Source organism: Apus apus, chromosome 2 (assembly GCF_020740795.1).
Source record: "Apus apus isolate bApuApu2 chromosome 2, bApuApu2.pri.cur, whole genome shotgun sequence".
NCBI lineage: Eukaryota > Metazoa > Chordata > Aves > Apodiformes > Apodidae > Apus > Apus apus.
In genome coordinates this window covers 124,400,852-124,427,117 of record NC_067283.1, presented here as the reverse complement: position 1 = coordinate 124,427,117, position 26,266 = coordinate 124,400,852, and the positions used below count along the sequence as shown (strand labels likewise).

The following is a 26,266-nucleotide window of genomic DNA, read 5'->3' as shown; positions in this document are numbered from 1 at the left end:
TAATATGTGAAAAACTCGGTAAATCTCTGAATAAAGTCTCAGTTAAGCAATTTGTTACTTGTTAGCTAAGGTGATGAAAACAGGATAGTTATAGTAAAATGTCACAGGACAGTTTTTTTTTCTTTAAGTATAAATCTGTACATATGGTTCAAACACAGAAAGATGCCTCCGCTGTGGTTAGAGTAAGACAGGTGACCTGTTGTAGAATCACAAAAAGGCAAGACAGATAGATGTGATCTGGATGTGATCCTGTGCATATACGCTACAGATTTGTGTCAAGAAAAAAGGCAGAATGAGTGGATCAAAACATTGCCCTGAAGCCAGAGATACCCTCTCTCAGTATCACTGCAAGGTTTTTCAGGAAATGGGCCAGATGTTATGACAAGCCTTGGAGCCGCAGGTAGGACACTGTGGTATAGCATGATAAACATGAATTTTAAAATTATGTCTATGAACTTAAATTGCTGCTTTTAAAAGACAGTATTTGTCTAACCTCACGTATTGTGTATTATAACGAGTCTTCTCATGTAAGATTTGAAGTATTAAAACATGAAAACATATTGTGTCCTGCATTGCCAGACAACATATGGTCAACTCTGTGTTTCGAATTTTACTCATACTTCAGTATATTTAAATTTCTGTTACTTTTTTTCATTGGGGAACTTTTTCTCTTACACTTAATCTGCACTGCTCGTGCCTGTTTTAAATTGTGTCATGATCGATAAAGGAGGAAGATCATATCTGTCTCAAATTAAGTTTTTCTATTTATTTCTTGTTTCATGGTCCACAATAGGACTTGCACCATAGAGAAGCATTCTCAAAGACTCTACTCAAGTCTGTCATTTCGTGTAAAAGTATCTGAATTATCATATAGGAAAATGTAAATAAGACTCTTGGTTTCTTTGTTAATAGCCTTTTTGGATTCCGGATAAGAAACAGTATATTTCATGTCTCAAAATACTGTGCTGCCATGGGCAGACTTCCCTTAGAAGTTCCTGACTAATATTTGCAGTGAGGGCTGTTTTGCTAAATAATGTCAAAGATCATCCCTCAGTAGAGAACTGAGTTGATATTTCAACTAAGAAGGGTATCATTGCACAATTTAAGTCTAGAGGAAAGTATCTTTAATTACTGAATTGCTTAGATCTTTTGGAAATACTTACTGTATGACTACCACAGGCTTAGTCCCTTTGGCCAAAACACAGTGCACTAAGTAGCCTGACAGAAAATACTCAGTGAAAAAGAGGAATGCTGTAGTTCCTTCCAGCTGTGGAGGATGAGAAGTTACTGAGAAAGCATATCTTAAAGTTCCCCAAGCCAAAACAATCATTATAGTGTTCTTGTATCTGTTTGCTTTGTCTAACTTTACCAGGTATGGTATTTTAGCCTGTGAGTCTGTTTTAGTTTCATGAGCTATCTCATTGTTTATTTTCCCATTACCAAATCTGCATGATGGTACAAACTGAGCACCTGCAAAAGAACATACCAAACCATATGAGGCATGAAGCCCATGCACGTTATTTCACAATCACACCAAAAGACTTCCAAAGATTTTGTTATCGTGAGCTTTATTTGTTGGGGTAGGGATACAAACAGTTCCAGCATTTGCACACAAACTTGTTTGTGAAGGAGAAGGAGCTGCTCCATGTTTTGTTGTCACATTTTCCTGAGTCCAGCATTTCCTACGTAACCAGAAATTGTTCCTCACTTAACAGGAAAAGAGTGACCTAAGGCTCAGTAGCCTTCAGTGCCAAAGAAGTTGAATAGTCTTTGTACCAAGCTTTTTAATTACTCAGCCTTCTCACTTCCTTACTTCTTTCTGGAAGCTGGTAGTTTCAAGGAAATTTTCACCTGCGGTACCAGTGAACCAGTACCAGAGATCATCTGCGAACGTAAGGACTGATGCGAGTGCAGGAATGACTGGCAGAGTGGGGAAAGAGAAGGTGGTTCCTTTCAGCTGTGCTTTTCCTCAGATTTAAACATACATTAAACTATAGCCTTGCTTTGCCTCGGTTTTTTCTCCTACACAATCTCTTAAAGGGATCTAGTGTGTTCCTTGTTGTATGAGTATAATTGGGAATTTGATGACCTGGAAAAAATGTATTCAGGCAAAATGCCAGCCAGAGAAGAGAATCCTGAACAGTAGGACTGTGCACATGGGATCTAGTATTTCTTTCTGTATTATTTCCATTTATAATAACTGGGGTTTTTTTTAATGCTTCAATTACTGTAGTTTCTGAAACCATGAACACATTGATATAATACAAAAATCCTTCAATAAAAGACAAATATAAAAGCAAAACAAAACCATGTTTGCCACATAAAAGGACATAAGATTACTGTTCTTCATTCCACTTAAATGTGTGAACGTGTGCAGAGGTTGCCCTTTTTAATCTTGCTAAATTCTTGTTGCTTTCTGTAGCTAGTACTCGGTTTATTTTACCAGCCATTGATTCAAATTACTAGTTCTAAACTCTCCTACATATATTGATAAATAGAATGTGTGGCTATGAGATGTAAAAATTAATAGTTCTATCCTGTTACTTAGTGGTGTTGAAACAGATTAAACAATACAGCTACAATTATAAACATTCCATATTTAAATATGTTATTTGTGCAAAAAAAGTATGTTTTAAAATAATATTTATTATTTTGATTATCTTAAGTATGAATATGCTGGCAAGGAGAGAGTGTTCTCTCATTGCCATTAATATAAGGAAAGACAGAAAAAGAAGCTCTTGGTGCTTGCCAAAGATTATCTATTGCTATAGATTGAAACATATTGTGCCAAAATCAGTTTAAGCAAGAAATTATAAACAGCACTTAAAAAAACCCACAACAAAGCCAACAACAAAACCAAACAAAAAATCAAAAACCTCTGGTCAAGAATTGCAGTATTGTCTTCTACCCTCTATGTCAAAGATACGGAGTTATGTGTCAGTGAAAGAAGAATTGGGACCCAACCCCTGAATTAAGAGACAATCCTTAATGCTTTTTTTACCTTCATAATTCACAAGGAAAAAGACAAAAATGGCCCATATCAAAGATCATATGGGTACCAAGGAATTTTCTAAGCTGTCTTGTTTATATTTTAGATATATTGGTAAAGTGTATCTGAAGATACATTTTTCCAGTTCTTAATTTTTATTTTCTTCACCTTGATTCAGTTCTCTACAGATACTGTAAAATACTTACCTTTTTTTCTGTCTTTCCACTGTGTAGCAGCTAGCTTAATTGCCGATGAGTATTATATTACTTCCTTACCAACCTGTTAGGCTTCTTGCCTTTTACCATTTCTGTTCTCTGACATGTGTCTTCTGCCTTTAAGAGGCAATACCATTATTCAGGGAACTTGCTTAAACAACATGTGCTTTGTTCCTCTTAAGCACTCTGAAGTGATGTCATCTGAAGGATAACAGAGACAAAAACTGTCAGGCCTTTCATAAATATTTTCATCTGAGATTAGTGATACTGCTTGTGTCCCTCAGCCTTTCATCCCAGCAAGCTGTAAAACAGACACCTGATTAGAACCATCCAAAAAACATTATAATAAGGGAAAGAAAACTATTTGTTTTAATTTACCAAAAAAAAAGATTTAATAACAGCAATATAGAGATTGTTCTCCCTAGGTAAATTACATTGTAGCTATGTAAAATATATATAAAATATTCTGGATTAACTGTTCAAAACTGTCTCATGCACTTTCAGGATAACAATGCCTTTTTCTAGTGTGGTTTAAAAATTGATTGAATTTTGCAAAATTGGGAAAGGTATGTGATGCAGAAGGCAGCTGTTTTTGTGGATTTACTCCAAAGTATTTTATATTTTACATGTAAAATAAAACTCATTTTGCAATTATTTTTACTTGTAGGAAGAGAGATTGCTGAAGAGAATACATGGACAGTGTTACTATTGTAGTTGCCACACATCACATTGGACTGCAGAAGGCTTTAGAGTTCATATTTTGGATACTTGAAAGGACATTAGAATAAAGTAGGTATAACCTGCAAAGAATTATTTTTAGTAATTTAGTTGTAATAATACCAGTACAAAAAGTAGTGAAGTTTATATTGGTTATTAGACATGCCATATTAATTGACCCAAATAAGAGACCTTTTTTCTTTAGTTTGCTTCGAGGGCAGAAGGATACCAAACACATCTAGCTTAGCCTTTTCACACTTCATGTAGTGTCATAAGAATATCACAAAAGGGACTTCCTTAATTCCCTCTCACTCTCAGTGAGAGAATGTGATGGGTGTTGAAAATACTTGTTCTCAGCTCAAGCATTTCCAAAACCTTCCAGGATATCCAGAATTCCGTCTCTGTACTGATCTGATATTCTTTGGTTCAGTTGCCCCTGCCCAGAGAGTCCTAAACTGAGCAGATTAGAATCTGCATGCTTTGGATTTATTCCACCTTTCAACTAAGATACTCTTCCCTGCACAAGTTTTAGTAGTCAGTGCACAATATGTGAGATTCGTGACTGAAACCATCCTTTGCATCAGCTCATGGCTTCAAACCTTGAAGCAAGCTCCAGCATTTCTGTTGTAAGCAATTAGTGTCCATTAAGTACACCACTGAGCAGACTAATGCCCAACTGCCATAGTAAAACGTCACAGAATAATAAAGAGTTAGCACCATACTGATGCTTTTACGCCCCACTGAGATAAAAGTTTCAGAATGACAGCACCACAGGTGCTCCCAATGTGGACATCAGCAGTTACTCCAGTATGGATCTCAATATTGATCCTGGTTACAGATCATGAGAAAGAGCTACTTAATCTAGGCCATCATTGGTTTTGAGATAGCAGCGCAAATACAAATTGTAGTATCAAGTGCGCTTTATATCTATACAACGTTCCTGGAAGAGAACCTGGTTTTCTGGTCTCTGCTCTCCTTACTGAAAAGGGGGCCTTTCACCCATGCTCAGAGTTCTACCCAACACCAGCCTATTTGGCATCTTATGAGAGAGTGTCTTGTGATTGATACTCAGGATACTGAGAGCTGGCAGTTCAGCTATCCTCCAATCTATTGCTGTCTCACCTTTTTCAGGAATTGTCTTTTAGATGTTGATCTGCACCAATGAGAGATTAGAGTCTTTTTCCTGTTGTTATCTGAGGCTTTACCGTTGATGAGTGCGTATGTGGAAGAACTGGATAGCATGGAGTATCATTAACGGGTCTGGAGACTCTTAAGACTGAGGCACACATGAGTGGTTAATGTCTGGGAAGTCACGTTGTGTCAGTTTCTTATTTATGCAGAGTAGTCTTCCACCTTAATGAGTGACTGCTAAATTCAATGAAAACACTGTAGTGGATACCAGCTAATGAAAGATATGAGTGATTTATAGAGAGAGGCAAGAAAAAGAGCTTGAATATTTTTACAGTGACTCTGATTGAGCCTCCAAAGCGGTATTAGTTGCACAGAGGGATTCTGTAAAGCAAAAGCTATACATAAGGACAAAGAACCCAAACAACTTGACATTAGTGTGAGGAAACTGTACCTCAGCTTTGCTACAGCTGTTTGGCTGACTGCCAGGTCTTGCTGGCAAGAAATCATATTTTTATATAGGGTTGGGTACACCTTGTTCTCATGACAACAGAAAAAAAGCTCCATTTTAGTGAAACAAATGTCTCCACTGTTAGGTAGCTTTGCAGGAAGAAATGGACACACTGGATATCCTGATCATTTAGAGCCTGGAGTGTGTAGCTTCAAGTGCTCTGGAGCAAGTGGAACGTTATTAGAGCTCATGGTTCTCCAGCGTGTAGATTTGGTGCTGCATACTTGCCAAAAGAACTGGGACCTCTTACCCTGAACAGTGGGGGACTGACACATCTGCTCTCTAACACAGACGGTACAATTGCCAAAATAATTGTCCCAGCATCGCAGAGAGTCTTATGCCAAATACTTCTGACAGGCTGCCATGGGAGTCAGCCTTCCTTTTTCTTTTACAGTATTCTTGCTTCTGAGACAACCAAATAGATTTAACAAGAAAGCAGAGATATCTTTTTAACCCACACCAGAAAATGTGACCCTTTGGACTCTGTCTTGCCCTATTTCCTCAAGACTAATTGTTATGACCTCAGATGGCTGGATCCTTAAGTATAATTTTTCCTAACCAGCCCATTCAGTTTCAATCTTCCAAGCCAGAGACAACTTTTATTTCCTTTCCTTCTCTGAAGGTTGGTTTTTTTTTTTTTCTCTGTGGAGGCTTTTTCAAACAAAATTGACCTTCTTGCTTCATGTAAGATCTATAGATTACGCTCCTGCTTACTTAGCACTGGAAACTCCATGTAATTTCTCCAGGTAGATTAGAAAGTTTGCTTCTTTCTTGTCCTAAAAAAATGCAGTTCTCCCCATGCCGTCTTGAGTTGTAAGCTGATAATAATTAATTCTATCATACCATGTTCAAAATGTAAGACTGATGGATTGTTTCTGGCATTTCTGTGGAGGTACCTGAAATTATCAAAAAGGTGCTGTATCTTTAACTTTGTCATCATGCTGACACTCTTTAAAAAATGTTTGATATGTTTAAGATAAGGAACTCCTCTTCGGTTTTTTAGCTAGACAGCTAGGCGATATGAGAGAACTGAAGTACAGTGATTTGTGTTGTGATCTGTGTGCTTTCTGTCTAGATGTTGTGGAATTGAACAGCCTTGCAGTTTCAATTGCTATTGAAACCCATTAAACATGAGAAAAGGGTATCCTTGTTCTCCCCAGTGATGGCTCTTTTAACTATCTTACAAAGAGGTCGAATTTCTATACATATGAACTCCAACTGAAGTACATGAAAATCCTAGACATCAGAACTACTAACAGCTTTTTATTTCTGCCTGTTTGTCTGGTATATATCTAGTTTCCATGTAGACCCTTCAAAAAAAGGTCATTTGGTATCCTATTTTCACAAGAACAATTTGACTACTCAGAACAGTACTACTAGACAGATTAGCCATTCAAGAAAAGAGTCAATTGCAAGACTTTCTAGCTGGACTCATTTGCACAGGTGTTGGAAAAAGAAACTGCTAAAAGCACATTCCAGCTTATGTTGAAGGAGCTCCACAGAATTCCTTGCAAAGTAATCCATCAGAGTACTTTATCAAGGCTTTTCAGCACTGTACTTTGTAGCAAAATTTTTCTTTATCTCAGCAGGCCTTTCGCTGCACATTTGTCTCACACTGAATGAAAATTTTATTTATTTAATAGGGTTGCAGAGTAAGTTTCTAGTTGTTATCAAGTGACTTCTCCTTGCAGTGAGAAATCAATATTCCATATACATCCATTTGCTGCCAGAGCATGCTCATGCTGGACTAGCAGCACTGCTATATGGAACAGATTTTATTAAATATTGTCAGCTAAGTGTAACATGAGGTCAAATTCCCTGTTCAGTGGACATACACTTCAACAATAGATATACCTGATATTCTGATTCTAAGATAATTCACCCAGCCTACAGTCTTGTTCCAGGACACTGCCTTTCCCAGGATTTATCAGGTCTTTTCCTCCAAAAATCATAGAATGGCTGCGATTGGAAGGGACCTAGTAGATCACCTAGTTCCAACCCTGCTGCATGGGCAGGTACACCTCCCACTAGACCAGGCTGCTCAATGTCCCGTCCAACCTGGCCTTGAACACTTCCTGGAGGGGGTGTGGGGAGACATTCACAACTTCTCTGGGCAACCAGGGTATCACCACCATGATGCATGGCCTTGATATGGTGAGGCTCCTTTAATGTCCTCAAGTAAAACAGCAGATGAAAGTATTTTCCTGTCACTTGCATGTGTTCAGACCTGTGCAGTTAGCACTGGTTGCCAGCTACACAAATTGCTCTAGTAGTCAGTTATCCTGTGATGTTATTTATTGAAGACATAGTTGAGTATGTATGTAGTAATGCCCACCACTTCCCTAAAGCACTTCCTTGTGTGTACAGCACCATTACTCCGTGGAGGCGGACGAGATCCAGTGCTTCTGGCAGCTATGGTAGTCCTGCTTTGCAAAAAGAGAGAGGATTCAGCATGTGGTCCTCCTCCGATAGTTGCAAAAGCTCAAAGATCTGCAGTTTAGGAGGGTAACTTCTTTAAGATACTTCATTGACAGAGTAATTTTTCAGACTCAGGAATTGCCCATCGGAGCACCAGATCTCAAGACTGGGTCTTAGTAGGAACAGCATTTTGGTGGGAGGCAGAGGGCACAGCATTACCTAGTAAGAGATCCATGTCTTACCAGCTGCTCTAGTGTCACGGTCATGAAGGTCAGTAGAAACCACCAACCCTTAGATAGATCTGAAAAGCCTGATAAATCTGTGTTTGGGTGAAGAGAGGACAAGAAGACATTAGGATTGATTGTTTTGTGACTTGTTTGCTCCTTCAAGGCCTGCAGTAGTATTTACCCTAAAATTCTGCTGTTAGTGACTAAGAAAAGAGAATACTGGCTTTCTAGAAGAGGCTGGAGGAGAATGTCAGAGCTCCAGCCAAGGCACATAGTAAGGAGAAGAAAGGTGGCAATAGACCATGACTAGATCTGTTCAGAGGGTCTCAGAATAGTAGACTTCATGGGTCTGCAGTAAGTTGTTACGCACATGAGTCATTACTGCTAAATATGTAAGAATACAACAATGAATCCTCAACCTTACCATGGAGATCTGCATGACTTCAGCTAAACAAAGCAGTCAAGGACTGATCTAAGCAGGAATTATTTAGGCTGCTGTGAACTCCCTTTCAGCAGTCTCTGGATGTCACACAAGCGTTTTGGGTGTCTAGGCAAGATCATCAGCCCTGTGGGAAACAGCAGAGAGCAATGTTCCTGGTCTTTCAAATTTTGTGGTAGCTGACAGGACATTGCTGGTTGTTTATGCAAATTGTGTGGTGTTAGCAGCATTGTAGGTAGCTACAGAGGGTAAATATATATATATATATGTTTATTTGGGGGGGATGTATATGAGAGAATATTATTTTAAAGCTGTTAACTGCATTCATTGTAAAACCAGGTTTTGCATTTCCTTCGTGCTGGAGATAACAAAACCTGTGAAATAGCTGTCACCTGCTCTATGTCTAGAATGATCTAACACTATTTTCCAGCTGCAGCACTCTTCAGTTAAGAGGAATTGCGTGTTTACAGATGGGAAGATCATTAAAGTCTTTCCTTTGCTTGTTTATACTATTCAGTCTCTTGATGTTTAATGCATAATATGAGCAGCTTGATTCATATCTGCCAGCCTGGAGAAAAGTCAAATCACATACAACCATCCCTACATTTGAGCACATGTCTTATGTGAAGAGTTCAGGCCTTTTGCTGATTAAGCTGTCCAGATATAACATATCAGTGTTTTCTGTTATTCGGGTATTTCTGTTAATATTTTTAACAGTTATCTGCAAACATGTCAGAGAATTTTTAACAAGTGAAAATGGAAGAATAACCCCAGAATTATTTGCTAGACATTTTTTTTATCAGTTCTGTTTTTCTAGACATCTGGCACCTGATCAGGGAATAGAAATGAACCATGCAAAGAAGATAAGCCGAATTCAGTTTTTTCTCTCAGACTGCTAAGGACTCAAAGATAAAATTTAAACACATAGAGTTAATGCTTTTCAAAGGATGAAAATACTGCAGTTCTGTTTCCGCACTAGCTTTTAATGCCCAAAGATTTTAAAAGGACTGTTAAAAAAACCAAACATTGCCACAGATTATTTTAATTCATGTTGATATGTTTGTTACTGGAAGACCTTTATTACATCACATTCATTTTTTAGTTATAAATGCATAAACTGCACTGTTATATCTCAAAAAGAATTATTTTGTTTGCCGTTATATTCTAGATATTTTTTTCAAGCCTCCCCAAAACTATTTTAGATTAAAACTTTATTCTATGGTCAATGTATCCTTTCTGTTCTTATTTGTTGTGAATATTTTAATCCCAAATTATTGTTATTGTTGTTGTTGTTGTTAGTATTGTTAGTATTAGTATTTGGCAGAAATAAGTATTCGTGCTACAGCTTTTGCAAGAAAGGCAAATAAGCACCAAGCCTGTAGCTGTGACATTTTTTTCTTAGTGAATTTTCCTCCGTCAAGCACAATAATGAAGTATTTGGATTCAGATTAAAGAACTGTCATCTAATAAATTATAAACGGACAAAGTCATTTAGGAAAAGCATGAAGCACACATCTAGACACATCTATGGCTGGAGAGTTTATCTTATATTTTTTGAAGCCAGCAAAACACACAGGATTTTAAATAATTCTTCCCAATTTTCCTGTAATTTCATGTAATGTAATTTTAATGCAACCAGTGTGTTGGAAGTTACATGTTATGATGTGAAGAAAGATCAGATACTGTTTTCATAGTATATGCAAATACTGCATAGTATACTGCAAATACTTTGGTATCCTTTGCTAAAATATCTGTAACAATATGGGCTTTTTTCCCCTAAGTTTAAAAAAATCTTATTGTCAAAAAAACACATCAACTCTGCACTGAGTAGAGATTAAGAAATACAGACATTGTCAAGGATTATCCTGAATAAGTTTACTGAGTAGTAAAGCTTCCAAAAGTTTTCTAACAATAATTATTCTAACAAAAAATAATTACTATTGTATTGTTTTCTAAAAAAATTGCATTTGTTTTCATATTTTCTGGGGTTTTTTATTATTCTTACAAGAAGTGGTAGAAATCAGTAGAACACTAAAAAATATTAGGAAATGTTACATTGAAAAAAACAATCCATTTTAATACAAATACATTTCTTAGTCTCTTCCCATAAACTGTTCTTATTTTTCATCTAGCTATAGCCCAGGGATGATGATCTGTTGTTGCTTTCTTCCATGCAGAGTATGGAATAGCTGCCTAGATATTGGTGTTGATGATAGTAGTTGTCATACCTACTATTTTATTTCATTTGTTCCAGGTGGAGAACAAGTTGGTGACAGGGGAGAAGTGCAATGCACTAAACATACTTTAGAAATTCTCTAAGCAAATTATCGTAATGGTCCATGTGCTACCATTTCCTTGAGCAGGCTCACCTTCTCTGTGCAGAATCCTTATTACAAGGGGTTATTTTTCCTTGAAGCTTGTATTTTATGACAAAGGGAGAAGAAACATATTTATCTCTTTGTTTTTTGGTGTTTTTTTTTTGTTCACTTAACTGTGTCATCAAGAGCAGCTGAGGCTCAAATGTGTGTCTGTTTTTTTGTGCTTCCAGCTAGATACAGAAGCTCTCTTCAGTCACCCAATATAATTGGCTTTGGCAATCAGAAACAACAAATTGTTTGCAGATATTCCTTTACCCCATTCCAAAAAACCTCCTGTCTGCAGAAATTAACATTATGGGGCCAGGGAAATGAAAGAAAAAATTAGTAAGGAGACTTGCTATTAAAGTAGAATGGGATATATTCTGTCCTATAAAGTAATATAGACAAATGCACATCAAGATTTTATACTTTCCTCTAGATGTACTTGACACTTGCTGGCATGAAAAGATGCTAGCAGTGAATGATCATTGGCAAAAATGGGCAAAAAACCCTATAAGCATAGTCTACAAAAGTGTATTTTGCCCAAAGTGCAAGTTTCCCCACAGGAAAACTTGCTTTCTGCTTGAAATGACACTGCTCATCCTGCTGAATTTGAAGACTCTGCCATCTTCAATATTGCTGTGCCAGTGCTAGGGTCAAGTACAATCAATATGAAAGAAAAATTTGATTTATACAAGCTCCTTAGAGAATGATGGATAAAATTGAATACATCATGTGAAAAGCCACCTCCATTATCCAGGGGCAGATTATCTGGTGTGCACATAAATAATGCCAGGCTAGTGGGACACCTAAGATTAGGCAGAGTACCATATTAATGCAACTTCTCTAGTAACGCTTAACAGCAGTTTAAAACGACTTTTTAAATTCAGAAATCTGCATGAAAGTCTTTTTCCCAACAGATGAGCAAGAGTGAGGGCTTGAAAGACAGACTAGGGAAACTGAACTATGTATCTCAATTGTTAAAAGTGAATTTTCAGAAAAACCTTATTTTTTTGGAATGCTATCCTTCATTCACCTAAAATATTTCTGAGCTGCTAAGTACACATGTGACTACTATAAGTTATAGGAACCTTGGCATCCCTGAGTTGCTGAGTGGTTCTGGTTCATAGAATCATTAAGGTTGAAAAAGACCTTGAAGATAATCAAGTCCAACCATCTGCCCTACATCCCTGTAACCACTAAACCATCTCTTGAAACACCACATCTACCTGTTTTTTTAACACCTTCAGCGACAGTGACACCTCCCTCCAAGGACACCTCCACCACCTCCCTGAGCAGCCTGTTCCAATGCCTCACCACTCTTTCAGTGAATAATTTTTTCCTAATATCCAATCTGAACCTCCCCTAGCAGAACTTGATCCCATTTCCTCTTGTCCTGTTGTTATTTACTTGGGAGAAGAGGCCAAGGACACCCTAACTACAACTTCCTTTCAGGTAGTAGAGGGCAGTGAGGTTTCCCCTCTCCTCATAACCCCTAATCAGCCTAGTTGCCCTTCTCTGCACCCCCTCCAGCACCTCAGTATCCTTCCTATACTGCAGTGCCCAAAACTGCACACAGTGCTCGAGGTGCAGCCTCACCAAGGCCAAGTAGAGGGGCAAGATCACCTCCCTGGTCCTGCTGGTCACACTATTCCTGATGCAGACCAGGATGGTTCTGGCCTTCTTGGCCACCTGGGCACACTGCTGGCTCATGTTCAGCCAGCTGTCAACCAGCACCCCCAAGTCCCTCTCTGCTGGGCAGCTCTCCGGCCACTCCTCCCCAGGCCTGTAGTTCTGCTGGGGGTTGTTGGCCTTGGCCCAATGGTCAAGCCTGTCTAGATCCCTCTGCAGAGCCTCCCTAACCTCTGCAGCTGAACACTCTCATGCAACTTAGCGTCATCTGCAAACTAACTGAGGGCGCACTCTTATCCCCTCATCCAAATCATCAATAAAGATATTAAACAGGAGCAGCCCCAGCACTGAGCCCTGGGGAACACCACTCATGACTGGCTGCCAACTGGATGTAACTCCATTGAACACAACTCCTTGAACCTGGCCATCCAACCAGTTTTTTATCCAGCAAAGCGTGTGCACACCCAAGCCACGAGCAGCCAGCTTCTCTAGGAAAATGCTGTGGGAAACCTTGTCAATGGCCTTGCTAAAGTCAGGGCCTTCCCTTGTCCAATAAGCGGATCACCCTGTCATAGAAGATCAGGTTAGTCAAACAGGACCTGCCCTTTATGAACCCATGCTGACTGGGCCTGATCACTTGGTTGCCCTGAATGTACTGTATAATGGTACACAGGATGATCTGCTCCATCATCCTCCCCAATACTGAAGTCAGACTAACAGGCCTGTAATTTCCTGGATCATCCTTCCATCCCTTCTAATATGTGTGTTACGTTGCCTGATTTCCAGTCTGCAGGTTCCTCTCCAGTCAGCAAGGACTGCTGGGTCTGTTGATATGGATCATAAAGGTCTACAAGAGAATGCAAACAGGTTCTGAATCTTGACATAAGGAGGCGACTGACTCCTTAACAAACACATAGATTGGTGTTTGCTATAGAACTATTCATCTATTTGTAGGCATGGCAAGTTATGTTCATGCTGACTGCTACCGGAGTCTTAACTTCCATACAGTTCAGAGGACAACTGTAAGGCATCCTGGCCTGCATCAGGAATAGCATGGCCAGCAGGAGTAGGGAAGTGATCATTCCCCCTGTACTCAGCACTGGGGAGGCCACTACCTCGAGTACTGTCTTCAGTTCTGGGCCCCTCACTACAGGAAAGACACAGAGGTGCTGGAGCGTGTCCATTACAGGTTTTATGGATTCTGGATTATGCAGTACAGCAAGAACAAATTCCTAGTTATTCTTAATTTTAATCTCTATGTGTATAAAACCCACATTAACCCTTCCTTTTGGTGCAGTATGTGGAGCTAGCCATCATAATGTCATACTCCTGTGCTGTTGTCCTTGACAGTTTCCCATACTGGCTAGATGCTTTTTTTCTGTGTTCTGTTTCAGTGCAGTTAAATGCAATAGGTTTTGGAGTCATTAGCACTGAACTTTAAGTTACAGTGAAGTATCCTCTTGGAGTTTTTTTGGAATCCAGAAGTTATGTAATGTGCCAGCTCTACCATAGCATGTTTTTGCTTGTATTGAGACATTTTAAAAGTAAAATATTAAACAACTCAGGAGCAAAAAACAATTCCTAAGGTGAGAAGCACAAATCAACCCTTTTCTTTCATGTCTTCTGCATTAAGCTTTGAGGTGTCAGAGAGTTAACTTTTAATCCATTTTGATGTGCCTTATTAATTCCATATAATTTATGCCATTGTTTCGTTATGCTGCCATAGGTTACAAAATCAAACCTTGAAAACAATCAAAAGTGTATTAAATCAAGGCAATCTAGATTAATTTTAGGACCCATAATCTTTACATATGTATGAAGTGTTTGGCAAGATCTATGGTTTGCTAAAGCATGGTATGTGGCATTATGTACTATTAGCCTGTAAATATTTATGGACGTAGACCAGGCTTATTGAGGCTGTTATTTATGCCCAAGACTGACATCTGGTTATCCAGTCATTACCTCCAGGTTATTTTTTCACGTACTGAAATCAGGTTGACCATTTGCCAGTTGTAAGGAATTCCCTCCATTTTTTTCAGGAGTTGTTAACTAAAGCTTAATATTTTTTTAGTTCTTCTAATATGAGTTAGGAGTGCAAAAACTGGAGAAATTTATTTAGGCTGGGAAGGAAGAATTTTCAGAAGCAAAGTCCATTAGGTAAAGCGATACAGTTCAACGTGCCAGCAGTGTGTACATCCTAGATCTGCTTATGCTTTGCTACATGAGACTTTACTGGTACTACTAAAGTAGTCCAGTTCCTGAGTGAAGTTAGTTTATGAAAAAGGAGTGGCTGGTTGAAACTAAAATCTAGCAAAACACAAAGGAAATGGATCCAGTAAAGCATTTCAAAGAGGTTTCAAGTTCAGGCTTTTTGACTGAGGACATATATCTCATTTGGTCAATTCAGTCTGTAGTTTAGGAGTTTCTCACTGAACTTGAAGTTCTAATATTGCGATACCTGCATAGACGCTAGATAATCATGTAGCATTCATTACTGATATATAATATCAGAAGAATATGGAAATAAAATGGTGACAAGGAGAAAATTAAACTACCAAAGAATCATTCCTTAAAGTTTGTATGTCCTTGAAGGAGAATCTCTATCCTTTACTCGATGAAGGGGAAACCTCAGTTTTTAGTAGTAGGACCAGTTGTTGCTGGGTACCCAGTCCCCTGAGCTGGAATATAGGAATGGAAGAGATGCGAAGCAACACAAAGCCACATAATCCAAGAGCAGATGGTTAGCAACCTGCTGCACCACTACAGACACAAGTCTATGGGACCAGATGGGATCCACCAAAGGGTACTGAGGGAACCAGCAGAAGTGCTCACCAATCCACTTTCTGTGATTTACCAGCAGTTCTGGCTAACCAGGGAGGTTCCAGTTGACTGTAGATTGGCAAATGTGACCCCCATCTACAAGAAGAGCCAAAAGGAGGATCCAGGAAACTACAGGCCAGTCAGTCTAACTTCGGTGCTGGGGAATGTCATGGACCAGATCATCTTGAATGCCATTAGGCAGCATATGTGGGACAACCAGGTGATTAGGCCCAGTCAACATGGGTTCATGAAAGGCAGGTCTTGCTTGATGAACCTGATCTCCTACTATGACAAGGTGACCCATTTAAGGGATGAGGGAAAGGCTGTCAATGTTGTTTACCTGGACTTCAATAAAGCCTTTAACACTGTTACCCACAGCATTCTCCTGGAGAAACTGGCTACCTATGGTGTAAATCAGTGTACTCTTTGCTGGTTAAAAAACTGGCTGGATGATGGGGCCCAAAGAGTTGTGGTGAATGGAGTTAAATCCAGCTGGCAGGTGGTCACAGGTGGTGTTCCGCAGTGCTCAGTGTTGAGGGCAGTTCTGTTTGATAACTTTATCAATGATCTGGATGAGGGGATTGAGTGTTGACCTGCTTGAGCATAGGAAGGCTCTACAGAGAGACCTGGACAGCTGGATTGATGGGCCAAAGCCAATTGTATGTGATTCAATAAGGCCAGGTGCTGGGTCCTGCACTTGGGCCACAACAACCCCATGCAACGTGACAGGCTTGAGAAAGAGTGGCTGGAAAGCTGCCTGGCAGAAAAGAACATGAGAGTGTTGATTGACAGCCAGCTGAATGAGCCAGCAGTGTGCCCAGGTGGCCAAAAAGACAAACAACATCCTGGCATGTATCAGAAATATTGGGGCCAGCAGGAGTGGGAAAGTGATCATGCCCCTGTACTCAGCGCTGGTGAGGCCACAACTCGAGTACTGTGTTCAGTTCTGGGCTCCTCACTACAGGAAGTACATAGAGGTGCTGGATTGAGTCCAGAGAAGCACAACCAAGCTGGTGAAGGGTCTAGACACCAAATCTTATGAGGAGCAGCTGAGGGAGCTCAGTTTGTTTAGCCTGGAGAAGAGGGGGCTGAGGGGAAACCTCAGTGCCTTCTACAACTACATGAAAGGAGGTTGTAGCCACTTGGGGGTTGGTCACTTCTTCCTAGTAACAAGTGACTGGACGAAAGGAAATGGCCTGAAGTTGTGCCAGGGTAGGTTTAGATTGGCTATTAGAAGGCAATTCTTCACTGAAATGGTTATCAAACACTGGAACAGGCTGCCTAGAGAGGTGATTGAATCACCATCCCTGCAGGTGTTTAAAAGATGTGTAGATGTAGTGGTCAGGAATATGGCTTAGGACTGGACTTGGTAGAGTTAGGTTAATGGTTGGACTTGGTGATGTTAAAGGTCTTTTCCAACCAGAACAGTTCTGTGACTGTTCCATGTGGCTAGTAACCCACAATATGTAATGTTGCTCAGAAAAACCTGATAGCTGTCAGTAATTAAATACATCTCTGAGAATTTCATCTAGGTTTAGCCTTTACTAATTTATTTTTTTTAATATGAAAATCTATTAATAAGTAACATTGTTAAGTTTACTAATTTAGGATTATTTGATAGGAGCATAATTATTTTTTCTTATATTTGGCAAATAGAAAACTGAGAAAATTATTTGTATAATTTTAAGAAATAGCAAGCTCCTGGAAAGCTTTTTCCTGGAATCACTTTTTATTAAAAGCTGAAAAATGAAACAAAGTAAACATATGTTGCTTACATTTTTAGCTGACTTTGAATGAGGCATCATTACAAGTGCATTGAAGGATACCGTGGAAATACAAAATAATCTGGGGGATAATGGACAGCTCTAAATGGGATTTAAATTTAGATAAACATTACATAACACATTCCAGGCACATGGCATTATATATAAGCGTTGTTGCTGCAGAATGCTACATAATGTTGTTTAAGCTCTTCAGCTCTTTCAAGTCACTTTTCAGATATAAGTAGATAGCAATCTGAAGTAGTATTGCTGGAAAGGGAGACTACTTCTAAGAAGCCCCTGACTTTGTGGTTATAATCTCTTCAGTTTAGCTAAAATGATGTGTAGATATTTACCTACCCAACCAAACATAGAAAAGAAAGGTTATTGGTGGTGGTATCAGTTTTCCCACAGTCTATAGAAAGCTTAGACTTCTTTCAAAATCAGACCCTGATATATAAATAAAATAAATAAATAAAATTTCTAACAGTAGCCAAGTTATTCAGTTATACATTGGTCCTCCACACTTTCCTCACTGATGACAGAGACTGGTAGAGAGGTGCTGCACATGCTTTTGCCTGGTACCAACACTGCATGAACTATATCTCTGGGTTCCTTTTTAATGTAAATACAGTTTGGTTCCTGCCAGAGATACAACTTAATTTTGTCCCAGTTGTTACTGCATTTACCATCACCATGGCCTCATTAGCTAAGTGTAGATTGTCCCTCTAAATATGAATTGGTTTTGGTTTAAATACTTAAATTTTATACAAGTTTGAAAGCTTTCAAGTACACATTTGAGACAACGCATGGAAGATGAATGGTAGAATGATCCTTTCAAGTAGATACACATGTAAAAACACAAGGCAGTTCAAAAGTTAGTAATGAGTTTTATGTGTTACAGTTGCTGAAAATGAATTTTTACGAAGGACTGCCTGTTCACCTAAAAGAAAAATACTCTTTGCTGGGGGTAAAAGCCTGAATGGAACATTGCAAAGCTGTTATTTTCCCGGACTGTTTTGCTGTTGGTGAATTGCTGCCTACTTGCCTGCATAGTTTCTATTTTGTGGCTGAAACTTCAGATTGACCCTTCCTAAATAATGTGTGGAACAGCACACAAAGCCCACTGCAGGCTTTTTCCTGATGGGGGAGAGGAAAGGAGAAATGGTTTTGAATTTTCTCTTTCAAAAGTTTTCGTAAAGATTTCTTGTCACAGCAAAAGATGTAGAGCTCTCTGGGGAAAAAAGCAATTTTCAGGTAGACCGTGGTCATTAAAATGTGGGTCATTTTGACTTGACTATCATGGACTTAAATTTCCTTGAATAATTGCTGATAATAAACAAAACTTCAAGACTTGGCAAAACTACTCCAGGAACAAAAGGTGAAGAAGGCTTTCCCAAACTGTGTCAAGCATAAATGAAGCAAATGGATTCTGTTTCAGTGGGGCTACCCTTCTCTGATAGCTCTCCCTTACAAACACTGTCATTCAAAACTAACCTATTTCTCCATAGTCTCTCGTACTCAAATAGTGTGGGGGAGAGTGTAAGGCAGAATAAAACAGGTAGAAACAAAATGTAGTGCCAAGCAGCAGTAACTGTAAACAGGTAATTTGGAAAACATATAGACAAATAAAGTGCGGGAGTCAAAATAAATAAAAAATTTAAAAAAAAAAGGAAATTAAATAGCAACAGAATACTGAGTCTGACACTTAAAAGTAAGTGCACAGGATGTGAAAGTGTCTGAATATACAGTTGCAAATTGAGATAACAAAGTACACATTGCTGAAGTTGGCCAGGAAAGCATCCAAATGCCAAGGTGATAAATAGCAAATAGTGCAAATAATGAAGAGCCTCTGTTCACAGGCAAAGCACAGTGCTGCTGTTCTGTACAGAACCACCAGCTTTGCCAGTTTCTCCTTTTCACATTTGCCTTCTGTCATTGATGGTGCTTGCTGAAGGGACCATCAGGGAAGTCTCTCAGCACAGCCACTTCTGTTTGGCTTCTCAAAGACCTTCTCAGGAGCTTAAACACTGTTCCGGTGCCTTACCCTCCTGTGCCTATTTAGTTCCTCTTGCTGGGTTCTCTCTCAGTGACAGTACAGCATGAGGCTCTGCTAAAGTGTGTTGCTGAGACATGCCTTGGCAGTGTTCATGTCGGAACAGTTGCTCCTGTTCTGGTCTGCTGGAACTCCTGACTGGGAGTACAAAAGAGGCAGAATCGTAGGAAGTGCTGAGTTGAAAAAAAAAAGAAAAAAAAAAGTGTGAGATAAGACAGTCGAGGAAAATAGTGCTCATTTACCTTCTGTTCCGTTGGCTTCTTCCTGCTGTGTCTTGCTTTGCCCAGCTTCATGTGACTAAGCTCATGTCACCATTTACTTCCTTAACCTAATGGATACTGTGTGTTTGGACAGGATGTATGATTTGCTTCTTGGATATAATAATACAAAAAATTGCAGGCGTCAATAAATAACTGCACTGTGCTGGCAGAATGTTTTCCTGATGCTAGTCGTTTAGTATATTAGCTTTTAAAATATCTGTTGTAGCCATAGCAGTAGTATGAGAATATTTTTATATGAGAATAGTCTGGTGGTTCTATCATCAAAAGGATCATCAGTGTCTAGTTTATCTATGTGCAGACTATATTATTGTCTCACAAAACAATGTCCTAGTGCTAGGATTGCTTCATTAAGTTTATGCTACATAGACATAATTATGCAGGAGCTAAGAATAGCTCATGTAATTGAAAATAATGATTTTAGAGAAAGAATGGGTTGATGACTGTTACTAAGCAAGCACATACCATACAACCATTCATGAACTGCACGGAACATAAATGGGATTATACGATGTGTTTGTTTTGATTAACAGTTTCTTTCCCTCATCCTGAGTACAAGTCGAAGGTGTTCCTGCTTATATGCTCGTTAGATTTTTTTCTCAGAGACCTAGAGGGACCTGCAAGAAGGCAGCATGAGCTGATATTTATCTAGTAAATTATGACAAGCTAAGCTTTGAAATAATGTTCAGCGTTTATCCCTGCACACATTTTAGGGAGGATGTAACTTAAATAAATCTTCTCCAGGCACCACAGATGAAACTGTCTGTGTGTTTTTTTTTATGTCTGTGTTTATACTAGTACCCTCGGGATTAAACATCCTTTTAGAAATGCAAAGTCTGCCGTACTGTTAATCTCTTGATGCTCATTCTGGTTAATGCTAACATTTAATTCTCGTTGCGTCTAAAACATACAGAACTCTTCTTTATTCCTTGAAAATAAAACTGAATTTTCACAGCAAAGATATTGAAAGCTGTTATTTATTTGATTGCTTTTGATTAGCATCACCAGGCCCATGGAATAAAAGTTGCTGCTGCTATTGTCCTCTTAGCTATATATATTTTTTTATTTTTTTTACTCAAGTGTAAGTTATCTACTAGAATGTTATGAAAAAATTCCTAAGATCATGAAATTTAATATCTCTGGTTTAGAAATGTTAGTAATATCTCTAGAGGTTCAAAAAAATCTGCCAGTTTGCCATGTTTAGCGTCCCCTCTGTTCTAATGAACCGTTTCATAGCTCTAGCTGTGTGCTAGTGTTGTAGAGGCACAGAGAAATCACTGCCATCAGGAATTTTTAAACAGATGACTGTTTGAAAAATGAAGTGGGGACGGAAGATGGGACAAACAGTGATGCAATCTCACAGTAACACAAGTATCAATTTACACAGTCTGGAATCATAGGCACTTGCACAAACTGTTCTTGAGGCTTTTTAATAAATAGCAGGAGGAAAAAAGTGGAAGCAGAGGGCAGATTACGAAAGTATTTCAAACTGTTGTTTTTGCTTCAGAAAAGTTACTTTATTTTGGATTTGAAATTCAGTGAGTTACATGAACTTAAATCTGTTAAGTCTCAATTTACACAAATGCCTATTGAAGCATCAGACATGTTTTCCATCACATTCCTTTCCAACATGGTCTGATCGTGGAAGACATTTCTCAGTTTTTTGGGCTTATATGCTTCAGTTTTGCCCCTCAAAAAATGTTATGTGTCAACCAGCACTGATCACTAACTTTGAAATGTAGTAAAGGTAATAGCGTTCCACGGTCTTCTCGAACACTGTATCCTGGTCTCCCAGATCCCTGTTTAGCAGTCAGTGTCAGCCCAGTCTGACCTTCTGTACACTTCTGTACACATTCAGGTAACGTGTTGGAATTGGAATAATAACCCCAGGTTTTGATCAGATCCTGTTTTTTTCTATTTAGAAATTTTAATGATAAGCTTAGGCTGTAAATTGTTTACCTACAAAGAATGTGATAGGAAGATCAACAGGAGTGAATAACTGAGAAGAATAACGTATTGATTCTGAAATACTTTGATTTGCAGTTATTCACAGCAAGTGGACATAAGAGTGCATTATACAGTAGAGGGTATAGTAGCTGAGGACAGTAGTCCTTTGCTCTCACATTATTGATTCAACTCATAAAAGAATCCTCTGCTTATAAACTGTTTTCTACTCTGTACAGAACTGCCCATGCAAGAGCTAAAGCTGATGCTGCGGATCAGGCTGCTCAGGCTGCTCGCCAGGAATGTGATATTGCAAGAGCAGTTGCCAGAGAACTTTCACCAAATTTCTACCAACCAGGTAATTATACATTGGGGGTTTTTTTAGCTTTTTTTTTTTTTTTCTTTCAATGAAAGCTGTCTGTGTTAAGTTTAAAAGTTGATTTAGTTTTGAACTTCGTTGTTCGCACAGAAAACAATAGTCATGTATAGGTAATGAAGAGTGTACATTGCTCAAGGAGATTTTGTTTTCAATTTTAAGTCATTTGGTGACTATTGCTTTGTATAAAAACAGTTGAGTGTCAAAAAGTCCTACAACTTTGCTTAAAATTAAGAGCTCCTTCAAGACAATGTCAAGGACAGACTTGGGAGAACTTAAAATCAATAGAAATTTGAGTTATTTCCATAGTGTGCTTATTAAGGTGAATATCCTTAGCTTTTTCACTGTCCCAGGGAATTTTTGACAGTCTTGGTTAGCTAAGGCCTGAGTTCTGGAGAATTGCTTTGGAACATTACTCCCATCCTCTAAGATATCATAGAATTAAGTCTGTGTCACCTATATCGTTATTGCAATCCATTTTCACCTGTCACATGGTTTGGAAAGTTGCAATAAAAAGAAACAACGTAAGTTTTGCTTCATTTTTCTGATGTCTTTCCATGAGGTTAATATTTTTTGTATTGCTCTTTAGTTGAAGATAGAATACATAAAATGTGACTCGACTTGCAAATGTAATGTATTTTCACAAGTCTGTCCTTTCACCTGTCAAATGAGATGAGTCATATATTGTCAGTACCTTTCAAGGGTTTACCTGCACTTGTATGCTAAGACAGATTATAGTTCTGAGATTCATTTTCACTTACTTTCATCTTCTGCACATCCTTGTTTCAGCCACAAACCCCTTTATCCTCAACTGTACTCATATGGTGGATGCAGGATAATATCGTGAGCCATAAAATCAAACAGCAACAGCATTCCTCAGCATTTTCTAACAATCATTTTTTAGTACAAATGACCACTACCTGTAGCTTGTTTCTCAATCGTTGCTGGCAGTTAGCATAAATTATGCATTTTTTTCTCCATTCCGAAGTATTTCACTGTAGAGAGCGATCTGTGTATTTTGGGGTTGGAGGGGTTGGGGCTCTCTTTCTTATTTAGTGCGTAAGTGAAGCACTGGTCACCTCATGCAGGTTAGAATCTCCATTCCCCTTACCGGTGTTGAAAGCTTTCTTTGTACCAATTCTGATTAAAGTTCGTCTTTCTTGAACATGGCTGCCCAGAACCATAGGTAAAACTCAACAGAACTAGTTCCAATAGTAAGACTTCACTGTTGGAAATTACTTCAATACAACCTCTAGTGGACTTATATTAGTGGCCCATACTTACTCCTACAATACCCAAGGCTTTCTCTTTCTTCATTATTGCATTCTTCCCTTAGCTGTTGAACTACCAGTTTGTAGCAGCAGTTAATCTTATCAGTCATAAGTGAAGAAGTGGTAGCTTAGTCATGCAAAGAAGTGATAGCAGGGATCTTGTCAAAGGAAAGTTTGACAGAGCATAGAAGTAAGAGAGAATTAAGCATTTGAAATGAAAATATTTAAAAGTTTCCAAACCTTTGGAATGAAGAAGTGCCTAGAGTACTCAAGAGAAAATTGAAATATCTCATTGTGTGAAATTTGACACCAAGAAATCCCCAGACCAAGAATTTGTTAGGTGTCTTTTTTTACTTCCTGCTACAGGATATGAAGCAGCATTGCTGACAGATTGGCTGAGATTTGGGGAATGGGTGTGGGGGATTTGTATTTTCCTTTAATTTAAAACTTTTATTCCTATTACAGAAGGGAAGGGCTTGTGTCCCTTCCCCAAATCCAGTTGGTATAAGTGTACAGTGATGTAACAAAACATTTCTCAGTCTATTTACTCTGTTCTTGGTGTGGCAATATTTGTCAGGTAGCTAGCAACCTATCAAAGGATAAATACCACTTTGGGGGTCTAAATTTTAAATTCCTTTTTTATTTTCAACATGGCCAAATGCAGCGTATTTCTACACATCTGAAAAAGTTGCTATTCCCATTGCTTAATTAACTTTAAGATGCCGAGAAGCTAACTAAATTTTAGTCTTCCCAAATAAACTGCAGAAAAACAAAAGATTCATACATCATTGTGGTCCTTTCAAATACTATCATGTCAGAGATACTTTCCATCCTCAGTGTTCACAATGCCTTTTTAGATACATTCTTTTAGGTACCTGTTAACTCTTGAAACTCACCTGTACACATACTCGCTTATTTAAATATTTCCCAAGTGTCCCAGTATGAGTTACTGGACAATGGTAGCATTAGCTTTTGTTATTTATGGTAATAAAATAGATAAATATTTACATTACTCACACAATCAGCAGTAAATATCTGCTTTTTAAACAGCATTTTTTGGTATGTTTGAATGAAAACAATGTAACCATTATTGCTTCCTAATAGCAAATTCTTGTTTTCTTCTGTTGCTTCAGCTTTTTATTTTTATGGTACCTCTATAAGTTTCTGTTAGTGCTGCTGAAAGGAAACAATATGTATTGTGTCTCAGTCTCTGAAACTGTAGTTAAGAGAAAGCTTTCCATTGTGCTAAATTGTCTTGAAAATAAGTTATTGTGGGAAAGTGTAATTTTTCTCTCATTCCTTGGACTGCTTAGAACAGTAGGCAGGCATGCAATCAGCAATGAACAGATGTATGTAGTATATCAAGCCTCTTGGGAGAAAGAGAGGAGGGGAAAAAGTGAAGTACAAATGCCTCTCTGTAAACAGCAGTTAAGCATTTTTTTCTGTCTTCATGTGTGATCTCTGCATTACTTGTGGCACAAGTCCATTTAAATATTTGAAAATCTTTTGATGAAGCTTTTGAATATCAGGTACTTAAAAAGCAACCTTCTGGGTCATGTATTCTACTATTACACAATGTATAATTAACAGTGAATATTCATCATCCCTTGTACCATGACAGTTCTTCCTTCCCAATTACTTTCTCTCATGTTTAAATTTTACGATCATCAAGGCAGAAGCTGCCAAGAGGTTCTAGTTTTGTAATGTAGTTTTAAAGGAGATTGAAAGGAGAACAAAGTGGTAGGAAGAAAAGTAGCATTCAGCAGATAAGAATAATAATGATGTCAGTCTGAATAATGAATACTGAGGTACCGTAGAAATCTTTAGATTTAGCTTTCCTAGTAATTTATTATCTTAATATTTGCATATAAGGAAAGCAGGTATGATTTAAAAAGTCTGCGCCATGGTGTAAGGACATAAAAGATTACAAGGAGGTGTTTTCTCAAAGCTTGCTCACACTAGTCTCAGGCAAAATCCTGCTTCTACTTTTGCCATAGCAGAGGTTTGGCTGGTGGGTTAATAGCTATGAGGATGGTATGTCTGTAGAGCCCTATCCACAAAGCTAAACATTTTGTAGGTTTAAGAAATGTTGCAGTCTTTATAGAGGCCAGACCTTACAGACCTTTTTATCACTAAATGAAACAACTTTTGGAAATCCCAGCTCTGAACTGTTTGTTTCCTCCTGGCATCACTAAACTTGTAGATGTGTCAAAAAAAGAGCATACCAGGACAGGAAAGAAATGAAACCTGAATCATACCGTCACTCAAGGAAGCCATCCAGGGACAGTTTGAGATTGTCTTTGCATAGAGAAAACCAATAAACACTGTTTTGTTTCTCTTGTTAAAACCTAGAGAAGAGCAAATGGCTAATGGGAGAGCTGTATCAAAGGTGTAATAGAGAAGAAAGGCTTTTGACACACAGTAAAAGGGGGGAATATTGTTCTAGTCTTTCTCAAGGTTAATGGATGCTTTGACTTGCCCATTCATTCTAAATTCTATACCCCATCTCTAGGATATAGTCTTGTAAACACACTATCAGGAGGTAAGCTAAAGTATGAACTTGCACAGACAGAACAGCTAAGCCCTAACTGTCTTTGTACATATATATCCTGCAGCAAATGGATACTGCTCTTTCATTCAGTTTGAATGAATAACATTTGATTAAATGAAAGAGGGATAAAACTAGTTTGCTGCAGGGTAAGAGTGGTCTGGGCACTTTACCATGGAGTAATTAAGGTCTGGAAATTCAGATCTGAATTGTTTTATGGCAGATTATTTATCAGGCCAACTAACTGCCAGGTGAACGTACCATGGCTCATACAATTCATCCAGCCTTTTGACCTCCTAAACCAGGCATAACAGAAAGCAAGGAGCAGTTTATCAATTAACGCTCTCTAAACAGATGGAAATAATTTCTTTAGGTGAAATATATGAGCAGAGGACAAAGATTTTGTAATGAAGGGAATAAGAATTTGTTGGGTTTTACCAGTATTTTTTCCTCTAATGTTTGGTTGCAGTAACAGCATCAGTATTAACACACTGAACATCACTTGTCTCAGAAAAGTGTTTTAGACTTATGATAAGGCAATTTCTAATGACCACTAATGCCTTAAAGAACAACTGTGGTT

The 26,266-nt window shown here is 38.4% G+C and overlaps 1 protein-coding gene across 4 annotated transcripts in view; it reads left to right on the top strand.

Moving 5' to 3' along the window:
* The window catches only part of JPH1 (junctophilin 1), an 85,524-nt gene that overhangs the window by 31,395 nt on the left and 27,863 nt on the right, over positions 1-26,266 (top strand). For all 4 annotated transcript variants that reach the window (XM_051612042.1, XM_051612044.1, XM_051612040.1 and 1 more), the window contains exon 3: positions 21,731-21,849. In XM_051612042.1, the coding sequence (XP_051468002.1) occupies positions 21,731-21,849 (119 nt within the window). The remainder of the gene's footprint in view (positions 1-21,730; positions 21,850-26,266) is intronic.